This window comes from Rhincodon typus, chromosome 10 (assembly GCF_021869965.1).
Source record: "Rhincodon typus isolate 14 chromosome 10, sRhiTyp1.1, whole genome shotgun sequence".
Taxonomy (NCBI): Eukaryota; Metazoa; Chordata; class Chondrichthyes; order Orectolobiformes; family Rhincodontidae; genus Rhincodon; species Rhincodon typus.
Genome location: NC_063341.1, coordinates 756,452 through 770,372, shown reverse-complemented (window position 1 = coordinate 770,372; position 13,921 = coordinate 756,452). Strand labels below are relative to the sequence as shown.

The 13,921-nt window shown below is 45.9% G+C and overlaps 1 protein-coding gene across 1 annotated transcript in view; it reads right to left on the bottom strand.

The window, feature by feature from the left end:
* Nucleotides 1–294: 294 nt before the first annotated feature.
* Nucleotides 295–13,921, bottom strand: part of tnr (tenascin R (restrictin, janusin)) — an 80,974-nt gene continuing 67,347 nt past the window's right edge. Inside the window, exons 20-21 of the mRNA XM_048602144.1 lie at nt 1,443–1,606; nt 295–417 (exon numbers count right to left, since the gene is read on the bottom strand). Of these exons, the coding sequence (XP_048458101.1) occupies nt 295–417; nt 1,443–1,606 (287 nt within the window). The remainder of the gene's footprint in view (nt 418–1,442; nt 1,607–13,921) is intronic.

Sequence of the window (13,921 nt, the reverse complement as noted above, 5' to 3'; positions counted from 1 at the left end):
AAACCAACCCAGAGGAATCCGAAACATCCAGAGGGAGAGCCATGCTGAAACATTCCAGCTGTGTCTAAATGAAAGGATGTTGAGAACGTCTTCAGTCCATCAGGGGTGTGGGGGTCATTTCATCAGCAAGACTTTGGACAGGGGCCTGGCGAGTCTTGGTGTGAATTCAAAAGGGGGCAGGTTGTTCCTGTTGTCAGTCTTCAGCGGAACGGGTCTCTAAGTGTGAGGAATCATTCTCTGATCACCATCGCTCACCACCCTCCAGTTCAGACTGCAGCTAGATTCCAAGCAAGCTCATTGTAAAGGCAGGGAGCGGCTGCCTCTCCACATCATTGCTTTGAAGTCGGAGGGTCGCACCTTCATCTCAACAAATGGAATGGACAGCTCGTGACCTCTCCAGCTGAACCAGTTTATACCCTGGAAAGGCAAGAGGCAAAATCAGATAGGGGAAACAAAGCAATGCCATGCTCCAATATCGATCTGCTCATGTTAAACAGTACAGCACAGAATTATTTGGCCATTACAGCACGGAGAGAATCCATTCATTCCATCTAGTCCATATTATCTTCCAATAGAGCAATCCAGTCAGTCTCATTGCCCACACTCTCCCCGTTACTCTGCAAGAATGTTTCCCTCAAGTGTCCATCCAATCTGCTTTTCAAATCATTCATCGTCTCCACCTCCAGGACCCACCCCCGTTCTTCCTCACATTCGTAGAAACATAACAGTATGGAAACAGGCTATTCAGCCCATTGAGTCTGCACTGACCCTCCAAACAGCATCCCGCCAGGACCCAGCCACCCTATCCCCGTAACACCGCGTTCCCCATGGCCAATCCACCTAACCTGCACATCTTCGGACTGTGGGAGGAAACCGGAGCACCTGGAGGAAACCCACGCAGACATGGGGAGAATGTGCAAACTCCACACAGACAGTCGCCCGAGGGTGGAATTTAACTGAGGTCCCTGGTGTTATGAGGCAGCAGTGCTAAGTACCAAGCCACCTTGCCATCCCATTCCCCTCACACCTCCACATCTCCCGGCCAAAACCTACCCTCTGTACCATCAGCCAATGGGACCAGCTCAAGGGCAGCTGATGCATGGGAACACCACCCTCTGCAAGTTCCTCTCCAAGCCATTCACCATTCTGACTCGCAAATATAGTGCTGTTCCTTCAGTGTCACTGGTTCGGAATCCTGGAATTCCCTCCCCCCTAAGGGTATCATGGGTCTGCCTACAGACTGCATGGACTGCAGAGGTTCAAGAAGGCAGCTCACCACCACCTTCTCAAGGGCAGTTAGGGACGGACAATAAATACTGGACCAGCCAGCAACACGCATGTCCCATCAGAGACAGTCTGTAGAGAGGAGACCATTTGACATTGGCAGGTTGTGCATGTTCCCTGCAACCTGTCAGCTTGGGAACAGGGTCTTCACTGCTCACCTGACTGTGGCGATTCTCCCCATATTTTCCGTTGAGATTAGCGCGATGACAGTTTTTATACCACCAGGCTCCCTTGTAAGACAAGGCACAGTTTGTGATCGCAACATCGTTGTCCCGGTCCTTGGTGGAGAATGGGCGTCCCTGGTGATAGGAAAGGGAGTCCCCTGTGGATATAGAGATGTACAGTCACTTACAGAACAGAATGTGACCATTCAGCTTTCTCCTCGCACATAATTCCTTTTCACCTAATATCAAAAGGATTCTGGGTAATTCCAGATGGAGGACGTGAAAAAATTGTGGCTGGAAGAGCTGCTCCTTTTTTGCGGTATTTTCAGTGTTGGAGCTGACTTCCTCGAATTCTAGGAGTAATTACTGTTTTATAAGCTATTGCATTGTTTTGGAACTTTGAAGAAAAAAGATCAAAACAACAGGACATTTTGAAAAGAAAAAGGAGGAAGGGAGAGAGTTTGGATACCAAGCAGGAGGTGAAAAAACAGAAAAGTTAACCTGCACAGCTGCATGACCAGGCAGTGAGCCTGCACAGCTAACAGCCTCTGCTGTTTAATTTCAAGTCTCTCTGGATATGGGAGTTCCATCTAAGAAAAATAAACAAACAGTGAAATTCACAGCTGACCTTGGAAAAACCTATGTGGGGAGCTCGCAGCAGGGGAACAGCTAAATTGTTTTTTTTTAAGTTGTAACCTTACTATTTTTTGTTAATCTACAGTAGTGAGTAGAGTGGTTTTTTTTTTAGATTTTATGTTTTATTGAGATCTCTTGACAATGATATGTTTTATACTTGATATGTTTTATCTCTTGACAAACTTTAAAAATATAAAACATAGATACTATGTTGTCCTGGAGCAGCATTTTTGGAGCAGTAACATTGTGCTATTTTCTGGATCTGTAGATTGTTAAGGTGCAAAAATGGCCTTTAGTAGAGTGATATACTCTTCCTGTTGGATGTGGGAGGTTAGATGGAGTTTCCATGTTATTGATGATTACGTCTGTAGGAAATGTGTTTGGTTGCAAATCCGATCGGATTGCGTGGATTGGTTGGAGCAACAGTTAGAGGCAATGAGGAATTTATGGGAGCTAGGGGATGTGATGGATGGCAGTTTCTGGAAGGTAGACTAAAACCATAGATACAGTCAGGTAGATGGGTTACCTCCAGGAAATGTGGTGGAGGGAGGCAGATAGCGCAGGATTCTCCTCTGGCTATCCCCATCTCAAATAGGTATGCTGTTTTGGAAAATGTAAGGGTTGAGAGACTGTCAGAGGAATGTAGCACTGAGAGGCAGGTTTCTAGTACTGAGACTCGCTCCAATGCAACAAGGCGTATGTCAGGGTCCAAACGATCGATTGCGATAGGGGACTCTCTAGTCAGAGGCACAGACAGACATTTCTGCGGTTGACAGCAAGACAGCAGAATGGCGTGTTGCCTCCCTGGTGCCAGGATTAAGGATATTTCGGAGAAGGTGCAGAATATTCTCAAAAGGGAGAGGGACTAGAAGGAGGTCATTGTACACATTGGAACTAACGACACAGGACGAGAAAAGGACAAGGTGCTGAGGAGAGAATATAGGAATTTAGGCAGGAAGCTAAAGAGTAGGCCCTCAAGGGTAGTAATATCTGATTACTCTTGGTGCCACGAGCTAGTGAAAGTAAGAAGAGGAAGATAGAGCAGATAAATGTGTGGCTGAGGAGCTGGTGCATGAGAGAAAGATTCACATTTTTGGATCATTAGAATCCCTTCTGGGGTAGAAGTGATCCTGTATAAGACGGATGGATTGCACCTGAATTGGAAGGGGACTAATACACTGGCGAGGAGATTTGCTCGAGCTGCTCGGGAGGATTTAAGAGGGTTGGTGGTGGGGGGGAGCCCAGGTAGATTGTAAGAAAACAGTATCAGTCTGAGACTGGTGCAGTTGGGAAAAGGAGCAAGTCAAACCATCACAGCAGGCAGGAATGAAGCAGAGAACTAGGTAGGACTGATAAATTAAACTGCATTTCATGGGACTGGGATACCATCACTATTACAGAGACGTGGCTCAGGGATGGACAGGACTAGCAGCCTAAAGCTTCAGGGTATGGATGCTATAGGAAGGATCGAAAAGTGGGCAAGGGGGGAGGGGAAGTGGTATTTTTTTGAGGGATAACATTACGGCTGTACTTAGGAAGGATATTCCTGGGAATACGTCCAGGGAAGTTATTTGGGTGGGATTGAGGAATAAGAAAAGGATGATCACCTAATTGGAAGTGTACTGTAAAACCACCCCCATCCACCCGCCCAATAGTCAGCAGGAAATTGAGAAACAAATTTGTAAGGAGACCTCAGTTATCTGTAAGAATAATAGGGTGGTAATGGTAGGAAATTTTAACTTTCCAAACATACACTGGGACTGTCATAGTGTTAAGGGCTTGGATGGAGAGGAAATTGTTCAGTATACAAGAAAATTTTCTGATTCAGTCTGTGGATGTACCTACTAGAGTAGGTGCAAAACTTGACCTACTCTTGGGAAATAAGGCAGGGCAGGAGACTGAGGTGTCAGTGGGGGAGCACTTTGGGAGCAGTTGACCATAATTCTATTGGTTTTAAAATCGTGATGCAACAGGTTAGACTGGATCAAAAGTTAAAGTTCTAAATTGGAGGAAGGCCTATTTTGATGTTATTAGACAAGAACTTTCAAAAGTTGACTGGGGCCAGATATTCACAGGTAAACGGACGGCTGGAAAATGGGAAGCCTTCAACAATGAGATAACAAGAGCCCAGAGACAGTATGTTCCTGCTCAAGTGAAGGACAAGCTGGTAGGTGTAGGGAATGTTGGATGACTAAAGCATTTAAGGTTTTGGTCAAGAATAAGGAGGAAGCATATGTCAGGTGCAAACAGCAGGAATTGAGTGAATCCCTAGAAGTGTATAAGGCCAGTAGGAGTATACTTCAGAGGGAAATCAGGAGGGCAAGACAGGGACATGAGATAGCTTTGGCAAATAGGGTTAAGCAGAATCCAAAGGGATTCTACAAATACATTAAGGACAAAAGGATAACGAGGGAGAGAATAGGACCCTTTAAAGATCAGCAAGGCTGCCTTTGTGTGGAACTGCAGGACATGGGGGTGATACTAAATGAGTATTTTGCATCAGTGTTTATTGTGGAGGAGGATATGGAAGATAGAGAACTTGGGGAAATAAATAGCAACACCTTACATCTGTTTATTCTTATATCTATTGTTCTTGGCCCTTCCTCCAATGGGAGCAGTTTCTCCCCAACTTCTCTGTTTTATCTGTTCCTGATTTTCGCTCAAATCTCACTCTCAGCCTTCTTCTCTCCAACGAAAGCAGTCCCAACTTCTTACTCTGTCCTCATCACTGAAGTTTCTCATTCCTGGAACTATTCTGATAAATCACTTCTGCATTCTCTCCAATGCATTCACATCCTTCCTATAATGTGGCGCCCACAACTGTGCATTTATGCTCCAGTTGAGGCCTGATTAGTGTTTTTATACAAGGTCAGCATCACCTCCCTGTTCTTGTCCCTCTGCTCCTGCAACCCCTTTACTTAATATTGTCATTCAATGTTTTTCCAACCAAAATCAACCACTTTACACTTCTCTGCATTGAATTATTTCAGTAATGTGTCCACCCATTGCACCAAGCTGTTTGTACCATTGTGCAGTTTAATTATTTGAAAGATATCCTATGTGACAAGCTTGTACTATAACAATTGACTGGAAAATGGATTTTTTAGAAATCAAAATAATTATTATCTCCCCAGCCTAGAACCAATCTGATGTCCTTAGGGAGATCTGGTCCTTACCCGCTCTGATGTACACATGACTCCAGTTGCACAGCAATAGGATTGGCTCTTAATTGCCCCCCAAAATGGCTTAGAAAGGTACTTGGTTCACGGGCAATTAGGGATGGGCAACAAGTGTCTGTCACTCTCACATTCCATGAAAGAATCAAGAAAAAGAAGTTCTGACTTACTGCTTCCATCTGACTTTGAATCGCCTGTTTCGTTATTTAATAAATTTTATTATTTTGTTGCCCCACAGAATTTCCTATTTCACAGACTTGAGAACCTGACTCTGGGGGTGTACTTTACTAAGAAGGTTCTATTAGAACCTTATTGTATTCAATAACATTACAATCTGGCTTTAACTTACTAAAAAGCCATCCGGATGAGGATAATAATCTTGGCTGGCTCCTTTCCCTTGGGAAAGGATTCGACCAGCCGTTCAGATCTGTTTAAGCATCTCTAGGATTTGCCTTTCTCTACCCGAAGTTGAGTGGAATCATCCGAGGGCTATTCCTGACTGGGATTTTCCCAAAAAGAGCCTAGGATTACAATAGACCACAGGTTATTAATAAATATCAGATCCTCCCTATTTTCATAGTTCCACCATCATTGGCTTGTCTGCAGATCATCTAAATATTACAATCCTCCAGCTCTAACTATTTAAACATCCTCCCAGGAACTTGACTGCACGACCCCAGCGAATTGTAACAACATGTACCCAAATATACACACACACACACACACACACACACGATAAAATGCAGATAAGTTGACACAAATATATGAGTGGAAAAATATAGAATCACAGATTGTTACAGGGCAGAAGTAGGCCATTCAGCCCATAGTACCTGCATTGGTCTTATTATTTACCCTGCCTCTATGACCTTGTGCCAATCTCCTGTCTTTCCCCCCAGATCCCTGCAAACTATTTCAATCCAAAGAACTGGGTTATATCCACCCACCCATAACGGTTGGTGGTGGAGGGTTTTCGGACTGGGAGTGAGGTGAGGGGTCCTGCGACCAATGCTGTGCCTCAGGGATAGGTGCTGGGTTCACTCCTTTTTGTCATTTACATAAATGACTTGGATGTGAACATAGAAGGTACGGATAGTAAGTTTGCAGATGACAGCAAAATAGGTGGTTTGGTGGACAGAGAAGAAGGTTACGTTAGAGTACAAGGGGATAATGATCAGATGGACCAATGGGCCGAGGAGTGGCAGATGGAGTTTGATTCAGATAAATGTGGGATGTAGCATTTTGGTAAGGCAAATCAGGGCAGGACTTAATGGTAAGGTCCTGGGAGTGTTGCTGAACAAAGACACCTTGAGGTGCAGGTTCATGGTTCCTTGAAAGTGGAGTTGCGGGTAGACAGGGTGGTGAAGAGGGCATTTGGAATGCTTGCCTTTATTGGTCAGTGCATTGAGTATAGGAGTTGAGAGGTCATGTTGTGTCTGTACAGATCATTCATGAGGCTAGTTTAGGAGTACTGTGTTCAGTTCTGGTCCCCCTGCTATCGGAAAGATATTGTGAAACTTGAAAGGGTTCAGAAAAGATTTACAAGAATGTTGTTGGGGTTGGAAGGTTTGAGGGAGAGGGAGAGGCTGAAGAGGCTGGGGCTATTTTCCATGGAGTGTTGGAGGGTGAGGAGTGATCTTGTAGAGGTTTATAAAATCTTGAGGGGCATGGATAGGATGAATAGCTAAGGTCTTTTTTCCCAGGGTTAGAGGAGTCCAAAACTAGAGGGCATAGGTTTAAGATGAGAAAGGAAAGATTTAAAAGGGACCTAAGCGGCAACTTTCTCATGCAGAAGAGGTGGTGGAGGTTGGTACAATTACAAGATTTAAAAGGCATCTGGTTGGGTATATGAATAGGAAACATTCAGAGGGATATGGACCAATTGCTGGCAAATAGGACTAGAATAATTTAGGATATCTGGTCACATGGGCGAGTGGACCGAAAGGTCTGTTTCCTTGCTATGGTTCTATGACTCTATCCAATGCCGTCTTGAATCCGCCCATTAAACCTACCGCCACCACATCTCCAGGCACCACATCGCCTAACTTCTCACTGAGTAAAAATATTTTTTCTCACATCACCCTTGCTTCATTTGCACATCATTTTACATCTATGCCTTTTCGTTCTTGTTCCTTTTATAAGCCAGAACAGCTTCTCCCTGTCTACTCTATTCAGCCCGTTCATGATTTCGAAAACCTCTATCAAATCTCACTGTCAGCTGCCTTCTCTTCAGGGGGAACAGTCCCAACTTCTTCATTCCATCCTCATCACTGAAGTTTCTCATTCCTGGAACTATTCTTGTAAATCACTTCTGGACTCACTCCACATCCCTTTCATATAATATGGCGCCCACATCTGTACACAACACTCCAGCTGAGGTCTAACAAGTGTCTCCTACTAGTTCAATGTCACTTCCCTGCTCTTGGATTCTATGTCCCTATTAATAAAGATCTTAACACATAAAATGTGGGGTAAATGGGTAACGCAGGATGGGGAGTGTGATCTGGATGGCATGCTCTTCAGAGAGTTGGCGCAGACCTGATGTGCTGAATGGTTTCTGTCTGCATTGTCAGGATTCTGATTTTAGCAATGTTGACACAATGATGTCTGGAGATAATGGCTGTTCTTCATTTCACTAACTGATCAGCTGGACCTACGTCTTTTCTTGTGTTAGAGTTCTTTCTTTTAAGTTCCTTGTGTTTTGTTTGTCTTTTCACTCATATACAGAGAAGGGAGGGGTGGATCCTATCTGCGTGCAGACTCTGAATGTTCCTCTCCCTGTCACCTCGGCATCTTTTTAATGCTCAGCAGCCCAGACAGCCAATTCAATCATTCTTCATTCAAAAGCTTCTCAGTGCTGCCCAAACTCTCCCCTCACTGTTTTAACAAAGCAACGCTGTTTGGCACGGCCTGAAATACACAGACTGGATTTTCCAGTTGCAATACTCTCCTGGTTCCTGGTATTTCGGCTAAAGCAGTCCAACTCATTTTAGTTTCTAGCCAGTTTACATCTTCGTTACTCTCCATTTCACTGCTGGTGTTCGATAAGGTGTTTGCCAAAACTCGCTTCCAAGGCCATGTTTCCTTTCTCAGCGACTGCCAACGACTTGGATTTACACCGCATGGATTTCAACACAACCCTTTGTGTTTCGAATCCATCCAGAATTATAAATATCTCTGGGACATACAACGTTCCTCAGATTGCTGCTCCCGTCGGATCCTGTGATCCACGATCAACGCCATGAACTGGCATATGTATACACTCGACCCCACCCTGCAGCAGCATCGACTCACCTTCTCTCAAAGCTGTACTGGTCCCCAATTTCACTTCATCCTTCGCCTCATCCATCACCTCAACAAAAGACTTTTTCTCTTTCTTTCAGACATCAAAGTGCGCAAGCTGCTGCAACTTATGGACTCCAACATCCGTCCTGCGGACCGTCCCTTAGCACCCACCCCTTCCCAGCCCTCAGATACCATTTTCTGTCCCCGAGGCCACTCCCCTCAATCCTAGCCCTTGCTGTGTTTTTACCATAACTTCTGACCTTTCCCTCTCTGAGGCTGAACATACTCTCTTCGGCAAAGGACTCAGCTCCTTACCCTTACACTCCACCCTAATGAATTTTAGGCTAGTCATGACATTTAACTGTCTTTCTGCTGCCTGAGTCTCTGCGCTCCATTCTTCGGGCAGGACACCACCCCCTCCACCATTCCTCCACTGATCCCTTCACCCGCCTCCAGCACTCACCCTCTACTTGGTCCCCTTCCCCCAGCCTCTTACCTGCCCTTGATCTCTTCATTGAAAACCACCAACATGACATTGGCTGTCTCAAGTTCTCTGCTCCTCTCACCCACTCTAACCTGTCCCCTTCTGACTTTTGCCGCACTTCGCTCTCTCAGGTCCGACCCTAACTTTGTTATCAAACCCGCTGACGAAGATGGTGCTGTTGTAGACTGACACACTGATTATTACTTTGCGGAGGCTCAACGCCAGCTCTCAGACACTTCTTCCTACCCCACATCCGAACATCACGCCACTGTTGCCAGGACTGTCACTCCTCACATCCTTCTCAAAGTGTGGTGATCAAAACTGGATGCAATACTCTTGTGAACTAACCACAGCTTTATAAATGTTCAACATAACTTCGCTACTTTGCTCAATGTGTCTATGTATGAAGCCTGAGATCCTCTACATACACATAAATTCTCAGGTTGCTATAGCCAGGACTGTCGCTGAACTCATTATCTCCAGAGTTCTTACCCCCACTGCCTCCAATCTTGTGGGCTCCCAATCCCAGACAGCCTGCTTCTACCTCCTTCCCAAAATCCACAAACCAGGATCCGGCTGTTCCTGCCCTGCTGAGCTCATTCCCTCTGACCTTGACTCCATCCTCTCCCCACTCGCCCACATCCTGCCCACCTACATCCACGATTCCTCTGATGCCCTCCTCCACTTCCCTGGCCCTAACTGCCTCCTGCTCACCGTGGATGTCCAATCCCTCTGTACCTCCATCCCCCACCAGGATGGTCTGAGAGCTCACGGCTTCTTCCTTGACCAGAGGCCTGAACACTCCCTGTCCACCACCGCTCTCCTCTGCCTGGCTGAACTTGTTCTCTCACCGAACAATTTCTTCTTCAATCCATCTCAGTTCTGCAAATCAAAAGGAGTGGCTATGGGCACCCGCATGGGTCCCAGATACGCCTGCCTCTTTATGGGGTATGTGGAACAATCCTTGTTCCAGTCCTACACTGGCCCTCCTCCCACAATTCATTTCTCGGTACGTCAATGACTGCTTCGGTGCCACTTCATGCTCCTGTCAGGACCTTGAAAAAATAAGATCATTTTGCCTCCAATTTCCACCCCTCTGTAACTTTCACATTATCCGTTTCCGATACTTCCCTTCCTTTCTGTGACCTCTCTGTCTCTCTTTTGGGGATGAACTGTTCACTGCCATTCACTACAAAGCCACTGACTCCCACAGCTACCTTCACTACAGCTCGTCACAGCCCACATCCTGCAAGGACTCCATCCCATTCTCCTAGTTCCTTTGCCTATATCCCATTTGTTTGGATGATGCCACCTTCCAAAACAGCGTTGCTGACATGGCTTGCTTTTTCCATAACCGTGGTTTCCCACCCACTGTGGGTGACAGGATCCTCAACCACATCCAACCTTTCACCTGTGTTTCCATCCTTGCCCCTTCCCATCATTCACAGCAGTGTGATCAGGTCCCGTTTCTCCTCACTTTTCATCCCACCCGCCTCCGCATTCAAAGGATCGTTCTCCACCGTTTCAGACAACTCCAGCAGAATGCCACCACCAAACACATCTTGCCCTCACTCCCCCCCGTCTGCATTTCACAGGGATCATTCCCTCTGGGACACCCTAGTTCATTCCACAACCACCAACACTAATCCCACTTCCCACAGCACCTTCCTATGTAACCGCAGAAGGTGCAACACCTGCCCGTTGACCCCCTCCCTGCTCACCATCCAAGGGCCTAAACAGTCTTTCCAGGTGAAGCAGCATTTCACCCGCACCTCCTCCAATCTCGTGTATTGTATTCTTTTAGCTTTACTTGTTACATTCTCTGTCAGCCTGTCCTCTCACCCCTTCCCCCATCCCAGTGGGACTGTCTGTCCTTTCCAGTCTGGCAGGTAGACACACCATTGTTCTGCCATTCTCACATCCCGATCACTTAATCTGAACTATCAGCATCTTTTCTCCACCAGCACCCTACACCCATCAAACCCACCCTCATCCCAACTAAAGCATAAATGCTGCCCCCTCCACACTTCACTTCAGTTCTGATGAAGAGTCATCTAGACTCGAAATGTTAGCTTGCTCCCTCCCCATGGATGCTGTCTGACCCGTCGTGATCTCCAGTATTTGTTGTTTTCAGTACAGATTCCAGCATCTGCAGTAATTTGATACTTAGGCAGAAAAGATTTCGTCTCTTACCCAAACACAAAGTGTTTACCCTAACTACAGAACCTCCTGTAATAAGTCTCCAAGAGTTCAGAGATCAGTCTTGGTACATGGAAAACTGACTCATCGACTGTGGATCCAGGTCAGACCCCTGGCAGTAACTTAGACAAAATTCCAAAACCCTCCTCCCATGGACTGAGGGTGGGTCATTCAGTTGGGACTAGGACAAATGATAGGAAAATCTTATGTTAATAAAGCAGTTGAACTTCACTACTTTTAAACAGTCCAAAAGACAGTACAGATAAGGACGTACCTTTCAAATAAAGACATTACTGTGATGTAAAAAGCCAAATAGTTAATTTGTACATAGCAAGATTTCACAAATGTTTCTGTGATGATTACCACACTAAATACAAAGAACAAAGAAAATTACAGTTCGGCCCTCTAAGCCTGCACCAACATGCTGCCCGTCACAACTAAAACTCCCTACCCTTCCGGGGACCATATCCCTCTATTCCCATCCTATTCATATATTTGTCAAGAAGCCCTTTAAGATTCACTATTGTATCTGCTTCCACTATCTCCCCCGGCAGCGAGTTCCAGGCACCCACCACCCTAAGTGTAAAAAAACTTGCCTCGTACATCACCTTTAAACCTTGCCCCTCACACCTTAAACCTATGCCCCCTGGTAACTGACTCTTCCACCCTGGGAAAAAGCTTCTAACTATCTGAAAGAGTGGGCTCCTTCATCATCATCATAGAATCCCTACAGCGTGGAAACAGGCCCTTCGGCCCAGCAAGTCTACACCGACCCTCAGAGCACCCAGAGCACCCGGAGGAAACCCACGCAGACAGCGGGCTGTGAGGCAGCAGTGCTAACCACTGAGCCACTGTGCCACCCCTATTCAGGACAGGGGAATGGTGGGGTCTGTGCCCCCAGTGAGGGTCAGCACCTTCAGGAGTGGAGGGCAGCAGGGTCAATACCCCCCAGCGAGGGTTGGATCTTTCAGGAGAGGACGGGAGAGACGTGTTTCAGGAAGTAATGAACGTGCCCTCACCATGCTGACCAGCCTGAGGAGACCATCAATGGGTGAGACAAGGAGCTGCAGAAACATGAGGAGAAATGAGTTGGACACAGTTGAAGTGGACCGACTGTGTTATTCCTGTGAAGTGATGTGAGATAAAATACAGGATGGAATTTCAGGAATTTCAGGGCCAGGTACACAGTGGGTTCAGTGCACCTTCAGGTACAGGGCAGATTTGGACAGTGAATGTTCATGTAGGCAGTGAGTACCAGGTCAATCTGGAGAAAGATTCTTTCTCACATCCTCTATTCCCCACTGTCTCCCGAACAAAACCTTCAATCTTGGTCCCCTAGTTCCTGTACCATCAGCCAATGGGAGCAGCTTTCCTTGTCTCACTTATCCAAATCCATTATAATCCTGTCCACCTCAATCAAATCTCCCCTCAATCTCCTTTGCTCCATGGAGAACAACCTCAACTTTTTCAATTGAACCCAGTCATTAAACTCCTCATCACCGAACCCATTCTGGTAAATCTCCCCTGCTGTCTCTCGAGGATCTCACATCCTTGCTCACCACAACTAGAAGCAATGCTCTTGGGTGGGGTCTAACCAGAACTTTACAAAGGTTCTCCATCACTGTCCTTAATATTTCTGTTTATGAAGCTCAAGATCCCACCACTTTGCAAAAAACTCCCTCGATATGTCCTGTCAGACATTGATACAGTCCACCTGCTGCTTCTCTGCCCATTCTGCCAATATTTTTTGATTCACCTACACGATCACTCTGTACGTACCGTTACACTCCATACTGTCCAGGGTGTTGGAGCCCTGTGTCGAGTTTGGGCCTACTTACTGAAGGAGGGTTTTATTGGCATTGGAAACAGTTCAACGATGATTCCCTCAGCTGATTCCTGGGATGAGGAGATTTGTGTTATGAAAAAAAAGGTTGAAAATTTGGGCCGTTACTCATTTCAGTTATGTTTCAATTAAGATGAGTTCTCAATCTTGTAGAGGATTTGATGGGGTAGATACTGAGAGGACATTTTCCCTCATGGGGGGATCTAGAGCTTGGGGCTCATAGTTTCAAAGCGAGGGCTGGATTACTTCAGTGGGAGTTGGGAATGCAGAGCTGTGGAGGCAGAGTAAATTCAAGGCTGTCACAGATAGGTTTTTAACTGACAAAGGAATGAAGGCTTATGAGACCAGACAGCAAAGGCTATATCAACTCAGTCATAGAGTCATACAGTACGGAAACAGACCCTTCAGCCCAACCCGTCCGTGCTGACCAGGTTCCCTAGGCTAAACTAAATTTGCCTACATTTGGCCCATATCCCTCTAAACCTTTCCTATCCTGTACCTGTCCAAATGTCTTTTAAATGTTGTAACTGAACTTGCCTCTATCATTTTCTCTGGCAGCTTGTTCAATAGAAAAAGTTGCCCCTCAGGTCCCTTTTAAAATTTACTCCCCTCACCCTAAACCTGTGCCCTCAAGTTTTGGACTCCCCATACCCTGGGGAAAAGACCTTGACTATTCACCTTATCTATGCTCATCATAATTTTATAAAACTCTATAAGGTCTCCTGTCAGCCTCCTACGGTCCAGGGGAAATTAGCCTCAGCCTATCCAGCCTCTCCTTATATCTCAAACCCTCCTGTCTTCGTAACATCCTTATAAATCTTCTTTGCATCCTTTCCAGTTTAATAACATCTTT